This window comes from Crocuta crocuta, unplaced genomic scaffold (genome assembly GCF_008692635.1).
Source record: "Crocuta crocuta isolate KB4526 unplaced genomic scaffold, BGI_CrCroc_1.0 scaffold554, whole genome shotgun sequence".
Classification (NCBI taxonomy): Eukaryota; Metazoa; Chordata; class Mammalia; order Carnivora; family Hyaenidae; genus Crocuta; species Crocuta crocuta.
This window is the reverse complement of record NW_027532171.1, coordinates 36,236-46,863: the sequence shown is the minus strand read 5'-3', so window position 1 is coordinate 46,863 and position 10,628 is coordinate 36,236. Positions and strand designations below refer to the sequence as shown.

Sequence of the window (10,628 nt, the reverse complement as noted above, 5' to 3'; positions counted from 1 at the left end):
TGAACCCCCAGGACCCCAGAATGTGACCTTATTTGGAAATAGCATCTTTATAGAGATAATCAAGTTAATTTTTTTAATGTTTATTTGTTATGAGAGACAGAAAACGTGAGAGAGGGGAGGGACAGAAAGAATCCCAAGCAGGCTCTGCACTGACAGATCTCACGACTGTGAAATCGTGACCTGCGGCGAAATCAAGAGTCAGTTGCTTAACCGACTGAGCCACCCAAGCACCCCTGAAGAAATCAAGTTAAAATGAGTTCATTGGGGTGGACCTAATCTAATATGACTGGTTTCCTGGGGCACCTGGATGGCTCAGTAGGTTGAGCATCCGACTTCGGCCCAGGTCATGATCTCAAGGTTTGTGGGTTCGAGCCCCATGTCGGGTTCTGTGCTGACAACTCTGAGCCTGAAGCCTGTTTCAAATTCTGTGTCTCCCTCTCTCTCTGCCCCTCCCCAACTCGCACTATGTCTCTCTCTCCTCTCTCTCTTTCTCTCTCTCAAAAATAAACATTAAAAAATATTTTTAGCCACTTTGACTGGCATGAGGTGGTATCTCAGTGANAAAGGGAAATTTGGGCATAGAAATAGACACACATAGAGGGAAGACGATGTGAAGGCACACAGAGAAAAGACAGCCATGTGTCCAAAGTGATTCATTTACAAGCTTAAGAACATCAAAGAATGGAACATCGTTACTGGCAAAGAGCACAGTAGAAGATTCAAGGAAGGATTCTCCCTTACATCTGCCAGGGAGGGCCTGGCCCCGCTAAACACTTTGATTTCAGACTTGAGCCTCCAGAAGTGTGAGACAATGAAGTTCTGCTGTTTTAAGCCACCCAGTTTTTGGTACTTTGTGAGAGCAGCCCTAGGAAACGAACACAGAGCCTCCATGAGAGTATGTCCATTCTCAGCTGCTGAGAACTCTGACATCTGATGTGTGTGCTGGTGGCATCCTTGATTGGTCTGAGATGCTTCAGTCCATTAACCTCTGTGATTATTGCTCTTTTCCCAATGAAGTGGGATTACTTTTTCAAAGAACAAGTGGAAAGCAATTAGCTGGACCCAATTCTATCATGTCCTGTTAACAGGGTATGAAGTTCCCAAGCCAGAGGTCATCTTCAAGTTGGAGCAAGGAGAGGAACCATGGATTTTGGAGAGAAAACCCCCACATCAGAGCTTTTCAGGTGAGTGCAACCCGGGAAGATTTGGGGCACGGAAACACTTTCCTTTTCCTAAGAGGCTGGTGCCTTTAAAATGGAGGAGGGCACTTGTGGGGATAAGCACTGGGTGTTATGTGGAAACTAATTTNTGGCCTCTTAGGTACCAGACTGCTCTCTCCCTTTATTTCCCTGACTGTTCTCAACTCTCTTTTTGGCCCCACTTTCATCCAGGAGAATTGCTACAATTCCCACACTCTGGATCAAATGCCAGGCTTCCTCCCTATAGATCTTGCTTTTTTTGTATGTTCTCTCCTTCCATCACATTTTTATGCTTCATTACTCACTTTTATGCTTCATTACTTAAACCCCACCCTCAGCATCTTAGATTCTTATCATATACTTTCAGGTTCTTTTTTTAAAAATTTTTTAATGTTTATTTATTTTTGAGAAAGAGAGAAGGAGAGTGAAAGTAGGGGAAGTGCAGAGAGAGGGGAAGACACAGAATCTGAAGCAGGCTCCAGGCTCTGAGCTGTCAGCACAGAGCCTGAAGCGAGGCTCGAACCCACGAACTGCAAGATCATGACCTGAGCCGGAGTCGGATGCTCAACCAACTGGAGCCACCCAGGTGCCCCTGTACTTTCAGGTTCTAATGGGTTTGCCTTCTTTGTAAACCAGCTGGTTGCCTCACTCCTCTTCTTCCTAGTACCCTTTCGCCTTCTTCCTCCTCAGTTTCATCTTCTCACCTCTAAGATACCAGTAAACTGTCATCTACAACCAGCCTCACCTCCTCTTCTGTTTGTAGGTATTGCTTTCAGATTCCGCACTCCTCTCCACCTCCCCTGTCGCCATGCCTCTCTCGCATCTTCTGACCTTAGGATCACCGTCACCTAGCATTTTTTCTTTTAAATAAATCGACTGTATTAAGGTATAATTTACATACAATCAAATGTATCCATTTCAAGTACACAGTTTGAAGAAAGTACACACCAGTATCACCACCACCCCAATCATGATACATAACATCCCGTCTCACAAAAATGAGCCTTCATGTCCCTTGTAGTCAGTGTGCACCACCCCTTCGGCCCCAGGCAGCCATTGACATGCTTTCTGTCACTAGAGATTAGATTTGTCTTTATTAGGGTTTCATATGAGTAGAATCATACTGTCTATACCCTTTTGGGTCTGACTTCATTTGTTTGACGTACTGATTTTGTGATTCATCCGTGTTATTGAGTATGTAAGTAGTTTATTCCTTTTATTTTTTTAATGTTTATTTATTTTTGAGACAGAGAGACAGAGACAGAGTGCAAGCAGGTGAGGAGCAAAGGCAGAAGGAGACACAGAATCCAAAGCAGGCTCCATGCTCTGAGCTGTCAGCACAGAGCCCGATGCGGGGCTTGAACTCGCGAACCGTGAGATCATGACCTGAGCCAAAGTCAACACTTAACCAACTGAGCCACCCAGGTGCCCCTAGTTCATCCCTTTTAAATGCTGAATACTATTCCCCAATATGAAAGGATTGCCATTTGTTTATCTGTATACCTGTTGATGACAGGTCGTTGTTACTTGGTTACTGTGAATAAAGCTGTAGTGAACATTCTGGTATGTCTTTGTGTGAACATATGTTCACATTTCTCTTGGATAAATACCTAGGAGTAGAGTTGGTGGGTCATATAATTGTGTAAGAATATCCTTGCCTTTATAAGACATGGCCAGGGGCACCTGGGTGGCTCATTCGTTTAAGCATCTGACTCTTGATTTCGGCTCAGGTCATGATTTCACGGTTTGGGTGTTCAAGCCCCGCATCGGGCTCTGTGCTGATGGTACAGAGCCGGCATGGGATTCTCTCTCTCCCTCTCTCTCCACCTGCACTTGCTCTTGCTCTCTCTCTGTCTCTCTCTCTCTCAAAATAAATAAACTTTAAAAATTTAAAATAAACTAAAAATAAGACATGGCCAAACTATCTTCCAGAGCGGCAGTGATTTTATACTTCCAGCAGCAACACAAGAATTTCAGTTGCTCCACATTCTCACCAACACTTGGAAGTATCCATCTCTCTCGTTTTTGCTATTATAGTAGACGTGTAATGGCATCTCATTACGATTTTAAGTTGCATTCCTCTGATGAGTAGTGCAGAGCATTTTTTTCATGTGCTTAGTGACCATTTGTACATTTTTGTTTGAAGTGTCTGTTCAACTATCTTTCCCATTTTTTTAATTGGGTTGTTTCCTTAATGTGTTTTCAGAGTTATTTATATTTGGTGGATATAACGCCTATGCCAGATATATCCATTGCCAACCTTATGTTTTAATTTGTGGCTTTTGCTTCTATCTTCCTACTGGTACCCATCAAAAAGCAAACAGTTTGGGATGCATGGGTGGCTCAGTCAATTAAGCATCCAACTCTTGGTTTCTGCTCAGGTCATGATCTCACCGTTCGTGAGTTTGAGCTCTGCATTGGGCTCTACACTAACCCTGCAGAGGCTGCTTGGAATTCTCTCTCCTTCCCTCTCTTTCTGCCCCTCCCCTGCTCGTGTTCTGTCCCTCTCAAAATGAATAAATAAACTTTAAAAAATTATTTTAAAAAGGAGCAAACATTTTGATTTTGATGGAGTCTAAATTACCATCTTTTAAAATTTTCTAGTACTTTTGGCCTAACCACAAAGTCACAAAGATTTTCTCATATTGTCTTCCATAAGCTTTAGCATTTTAGCTTTTTCAGTTTAGGTCTCCAGTCCCTTTTGTATGTTTGACATAAGGACCACTGTTCATTTTTATCAGTACAATATCCACTTATTCCAGAACCATTTACTGAAGAGACCTTCTTTTTTCCATTGCATTTCCTAGTCATGTTTATCAAAATCAGTTGACTTTCTATATGTGAACCTGTTTCTGAACTCTTCATTCTGTTCAGTTGATCTAAGTGTCTTTCTGTTTTGTTTATTTTTTATGATTTTATTTTTAAGTAACCTCTATATCCAATGTGGGACTCAACCTACAACCCCAAGATCAAGACCCACATGCTCCACCAACTGAGACAACCAGGCGCCCCTGTATGTCTTTCTGTTTTAGAATGTAGGCTTCGGGGCACCCAGATGGCTCAGTCAGTTGAGCATCGGACTCTTGATTTCAGCACAGGTCATGATCTCAAGATTGTGAGATGGAGCCCTGTCTAGAGCTCTGCAGTGGGTGTGGAGTCTGCCTAAGATTCTCTCTCTCCCTCTCCCTCTGCCCCTCCCCTGCTTGTGCTCACTCTCTCTGTCTCTAAAAAAATGTAGGTTTTAATATTATTCAGGTAATGTAAGGCCAACAGGTCCAGAGATGACTGCCACTGAAAAGATAGTTTGTGGGTGCCTGAGTGGCTCAGTCAGTTAAGCGTCCAACTCTTGGTTTCGGCTCAGATCGTGATCTCACGGTTTTGTGAGTTCAAGCCCCACATTGGACTATGCACTGACAGCTCAGAACCTGCTTGGGATTCTCTCTCTCTACCTCTTTCTGCCCCTCTTCCACTCACTCTGTCTTTGTCTCTCTCAAAATAAATAAATAAACTTAAAAAAAAAAAAAAAAGAAAAGATAGTTTGTAACTCACAGTTCCGAAGAGGAGCAGACACGCCGGAGCGAGAAGCACCAGGGTCAGTCAGAAGGCCGAAGTCATGAGGGCAAAGCATGGCCAAGTGACTTTATGGTTATTTTCCTGGGAAAGAATGGGTAAGGCAGAGTGAGCAGGCTGGGGAGATTTAGGATTGGCTAGTTTGAGTAATTTCAGCAGGGCTCCTTGCGTGTAGGGATTGTCTGTAGTTACCTGGTACCTGGCACTGAGGTGATTAGGGCAGGAGGATAGCGGCTCAACCTATGAGAACTTAATAAAGGTGATAGTGGGTGGACATGGGCTCTGGATTGGTTGGTTTGCGTATGAAAGGTATGCTTCCGGGGAAGTCATTTTCTACCTCTGGGAATGAACTAGCACTGGGAGAGGCATTCTCTCCACGATGAGCAAGGCACCGGTGGCAGAGCATCAAGAATACAGAAAATAAGGGGCACCTGGGTGGCTCATTCTGTTAAGCATTCTGACTTCGGCTCACTATTTCATGGTTCGGAGGTTCGTGGGTTCTAGCCCCACGTCGGGCTCTGTGCTGACAACTCAGAGCCTGGAGCCTGCTTTGGATTCTGGGTCTCCCTCTCTCTCTGCCCCTCCCTCACTTTCAATTTGTCTCTCTCTCAAAAATAAACATTAAAAAATAAATTTAAGGGACGCCTGGGTGGCTCAGTAGGTTAAGCGTCCAACTTCGGCTAGGTCATGATCTCACAGTTTGTGGGTTTGAGCCCCGCACTGGGCTCTGTGCTGACAGCTCAGAGCCTGGGGCCTGTTTCAGATTCTGTCTCCCTCTCTCTCTGCCCCTCCCCTGCTCACACTCTCTCTCTCTCTGTCTCAAAAATAAACATTAAAATTTTTTTTAAAATAAATAAATGTTGGGGTGCCTGGGTGGCTTAGTCGGTTAAGCGTCCGACTTTCGCTTAGGTCATGATCTCGCGGTTCGTGGGTTTGAGCCCCACGTCGGGCTCTGTGCTGACTGCCAGCTCAGAGCCTGGAGCCTGTTTCAGTCTGTGACTCCCTCTCTCTCTGACCCTCCCCTGCTCATGCTGTCTCTCTCTCTCTCTCCTAGAAATAAATAAAACATTAAAAAAAAATTAAAAATAAATAAATGTTAAAAAGAATACAGAAAATAAGATAAAGAAGATATGATACACACATGCAGGCACACTGCAATACTATTCAGGCATAGAAAAGAATGAAATCTTGCCATTTGCAACAACATAGATGGATTTAGAGAATATAATGCTAAATGAAATAAGTCAAAGACAAATACCATATGATTTCACTCATATGTGGTATTTAAGAGACAAAACAAACGAACAAAGGAAAAAAAGAGAGAAACAAACCAAGAAACAGACTCAACTACAGAGGACAGACTGATGGTTACCAAGGGGATGGGATGGGGGGATTAAGAGTACATTTATTATGATGAGCACTGAACAATGTATAGAATTGTTGAATCACTATACTGTACACCTGAAACTAATATAGCACGGTACATTAACTATACTGGACTTAAAATGAAAAACTTTTAAAAAATACAGGAAATAAGAAAATATAGTTAATACACTGTCCTTTTGGCAAACCCATACCTTCTTTATTACTGTAGCTTTTATAATGAGTCTTGAAGTCACGTAGGATAAGTTCTCCAACTTTGCCCTTTTTTAAATGACTTTGGCTTTTCTAGGTCATTTGCATTTCCATATAAATTTTATAAACAGTGTGTACTTTTTTAAAAGAAAAGAGCCTGCTGGGATTTTGTTTGGAGTTGAGTTGACTCTATGGACGAATTTTACAAGAAATGATATCTTCACAATACTGAGCCTTCTAATCCATGAGCGTGGCATATTTTCTGTATTTAGATGTTTGATTTCTTTCAGCTCTGTTTTTATAGTTGTCAGTGTAGAAGTCTTATGCATCCTTCATTAAATATATCCCTAAATATTTGATGCTTTTTTGATGCTATCATAAACTGGCATTGTTTTTTAAAATTTTATTTTTGGGTTGTTCATTGCTAATATAAAGTGCTCATGATTGATTTTTGTACATTGACTTTGTATCCTGAGACATTCCTACATCCAACTATTAGTTTTCTTTTAGGTTCCTTGGGGGTTTTTGTGTAAGTAATCACTGTCACTTTAGAAATACTTTCACAGGGGCGCCTGGGCAGCTTAGTCAGTTGAGTGTCTGACTGGCTCAGGTCATGATCTCAGGGTCCGTGAGTTCAAGCCCCATGTTGGGTTCTCTGCTGTCAGCACAGCCTACTTCAGATCCTCTGTCTCCCTCTTTCTCTGTTTCCCCCCACTTGTTCTCTTTCTCAAAAATAATAAACTTTTTTTTAAAAAAGAAACACTTTTACTTTTCCCTTTCCAATTTCATTCTTTTTATTTTCCTTATTTCACTAAGACCCTCAGTTTGATATTGAATAGAAGTGGTAAGTGTGGGCACACTTGCCTTGTTCCTGATATTAAGGATTAAAAATTCATACCATTATATGATGATGTTTTTTGAAGCTGCCCTTATCATATTATAGAAGTTCTTTCCTTTAATTTTTTTAATTAATGTTTATGTATTTTCAAGAAGTGGTGGGGGGGCAGAAAGAGAGAGAGAGACACAGAATCCGAAGCAGGCTTCAGGCTCTGAGCTCTCAGCACAGAGCCCAATGCGGGACTCGAACCCATGAACTGTGAGATCATGACCTGAGCTGAAGTCAGACACTTGGCTGACTGAGCCACCCAGGCACCCTTATAGAAGTGCTTTTTAAGTCCTAGCTTGTCAACATCATGGTTACAATGTTGAATTTTGTCAAATGCTTTTTCTTCATCTTATTAGAGTAATCATAGGAGTTGTTGCCTTTATTTTGTTAATTTGTGTTTATTGATTTTCAAATGTTAAATTAATTTTGTATATCTGAGATAGATACTAGTTGTTTATGATATATAACCCTTAATATATATTGTTGGGTTATCTTTACTGATATTTTATTTTAAAATATTTGCATTTTTATAAGTGATTTTGGTTGTAGTTTTCCTTTTTTGCGATGTCTTTGTCAAGTTTTGGTACTAGGATTATGTTGGCCACATAAATGAGTTGTGAGGTGTTCCCTTTTCTATTTTCTGAAATAGTCTGTGGAAGATTGTTACTCTTGGGGCGTCTGGGTGGCTCAGTTGGTTGATTGTTCGACTTTGGCTCAGGCCATGATTTCACTGTTCCTGAGTTCAAGCCCCGCGTCAGGCTCTGTGCTGACAGTTCAGAGCCTGGAGCCTGCTTTGGATTTGGATTCTGTGTCTCCCTCTCTCTGCCCCTCCCCTACTCGCACTCTGTTTCTCTCTCTCTCTCTCTCTCTCTNAATTGTGCATTGTTTCTATTATAATAGAAATCTATTAAAATGATTAGCAAAATGAATCACACAGAAGGTGTCTGCTTTTGAAATTTAGGAAAAAAAGTCTCACTAGCAATATGATTGGATTAATGTTCAAAGTAAAAGGCTCGGGGTGCCTAGGTGGCTCAGTGGGTTGGGTGGCCAACTTTGGCTCAGGTCATGATCTCATGGTTCGTGGGTTTGAGCCCCACGTTGGGCTCTGTGCTGACAGCTANGTTAAGAGTCTCTTATGGTTTGTTTCCTTCTCTCTTTTTTTCCACTCCCATATGTTCATCTGTTTTGTTTCTTAAATTCCACATATGAGGGAAATCATATGACATTTGTCTTTCTCTGCCTGACTTATTTTGCTTAACATAATATACTCTAACTCCATCCACATCATTACAAATGGCAAGATTTCATTATTTTTGATGGATGAGTAATATTTGTGTGTGTGTGTGTATGTACATACCATATCTTCTTTATCCATTCATCATTCAATGGATATTTGGGCTCCTCCATAGTTTGGCTGTTGTTGATAATGCCGCTATAAACATCAGGATGCATGTACCCCTTTGACTATTTTTGTATCCTTTCGGTAAATATATAGAAGTGCAATTGCTGGATCGTAGGGTAGTTCAATTTTTGGGTTTTTGAGGAGCCGCCGTACTGTTTCCAGAGTGGCTACACCAATTTGCATTCTCACCAACAGTGCAAGAAGGCTCTGCTTTCTCCATATCTTGGCTAACACCTTGTTGTTTCCTGTGTTGTTAATTTTAGCCATTCTGACAGGTGTTGCGTGGTTTCTCATTGTGTTTTTGATTTGTATTTCCCTGATGAGTGATGTTGAGCATCTTTTCATGTGTCTGTTAGCCAGTTGGATGTCTTCTTTGGAAAAATATCTATTCATGTCTTTTGCCTGTTTCTTAACTGGATTGTTTTTTGCATGTTGAGTTTGAAAAATTCTTTATAGATTTTGGTTTCTAACCCTTTATCAGGTATGTCATTTGCAAATATCTTCTCCCATTCCGTAGGCTGCCTTTTAGTTTTGTTGATTGTTTCCTTCACTGTGCAGAAGCTTTTTATCTTCATGAAGTCCCAGTTCATTTTTGCTTTTGTTTCCTTTGCCTCTGGCAAAAGGAAATAGTCAGAAGTTGCTATGGCCAAGCTCAAAGAGGTTGCTTCCTGTGTTCTCCTCTAGGGTTTTGATGGTTTCCTGTCTCTCGCGTTTAGGTCTTTCATCCATTTGGAATTTATTTTTGTGTATGGTGTAAGAAAGTGATCCCGTTTCATTCTTTTGCATGTTGCTGTCCGGTTTTCCCAATACCATATGCTAAAGAGACTGTCGTTTTTTATATTGGATATTCTTTCCTGCTTTGTCGAAGATTAGTTGACCATATAGTTGTGGGTCTATTTCTGGGTTGTCTATTTTGTTCTATTGATCGATTTGTCTGTTTTTGTGCCAGTACCATACTGTCTTGATGACTACAGCTTTGTAATATAGTTTGAAGTCTGTAATTATTATGCCTCCAGCTTTGCTTTGCTTTTTCAGGATCGCGTTGGCTATTCAGGGTCTTTTGTGTTTCCATACAGATTTTAGAATTGTTTTCCCTAGCTCTGTTAAAAATGCTGGTGGTCTCACGCTGTCTCTCTCTCTCCTAGAAATAAATAAAAAAATATATTTAAAAAAATGCTGGTGGTATTTTGATAGGGATTGCATTAAATGTGTAGATTGCTTTAGGTAGTATAGACATTTTAACAATATTTGTCCTTCCAGTCCTTGAACATGGAATGTTTTTCCATTTATTTGTGTCCTCTTCAATTTCTTTCATGTGATCCATAGTTTTCAGTGTATACATTTTGTACCTCTTTGGTTAGGTTTATTCCTAGGTATCTTGTAGTTTTTGGTGCAATTGCGAATGGGATCAATTCCTGGACTTCTTTTTCTGCTGTTCATAATTGGCGTGTAGAAATGCAGCGGATTTCTGAGCGTTGATTTTATATCCTACATCTTTGCTGAATTCATGTATTAGTTCTAGCAACTTTTTGGTGGAGTCTTTCAGGTTTTCTACATAGAGTATTATGTCATCTGCAGATAGTGAAGTTTGACTTCTTCCTTGCCAATTCGGATGCTTTTTGTTTCTTTTTGTTGTCTGATTGCTGAAGCTAAGACGTCCAGCACTATGTTAAATAGTAATGGTGAGAGTGGACATCCCTGTCTTGTTCCTGACCTTAGAGGAAAAGCTCTCGGCAAAAATACGTTTTCCAGTGGCACAAAAGAAATTAAGTGCTAAGCAGGCAAAATGGAGGAAGAAGGCATGAATGTGTCTTTTGATTTGAGAATAAACTGGACTTTTCAAGGCATTTTTGTGAGTGGCAAATAGGATGCAAGCTTGCACCACAGCTTTTATCTAGACTGTTGACTCTTCATTTATGTACTGTTCATTGAATCTGTGGGCTCAGGAAAGGTGTAGGGAAGCTTTTTATTGCAGATATTTGTTTGCAATGAATAC

At 40.9% G+C, this 10,628-nt stretch overlaps 1 protein-coding gene across 1 annotated transcript in view; it reads left to right on the top strand.

Annotated features, from left to right (window-relative positions):
* Positions 1 to 10,628, top strand: part of ZNF81 (zinc finger protein 81) — an 84,391-nt gene that overhangs the window by 68,492 nt on the left and 5,271 nt on the right. The window contains exon 4 of the mRNA XM_077776912.1: positions 1,089 to 1,184. Within this exon, the coding sequence (XP_077633038.1) occupies positions 1,089 to 1,184 (96 nt within the window). The remainder of the gene's footprint in view (positions 1 to 1,088; positions 1,185 to 10,628) is intronic.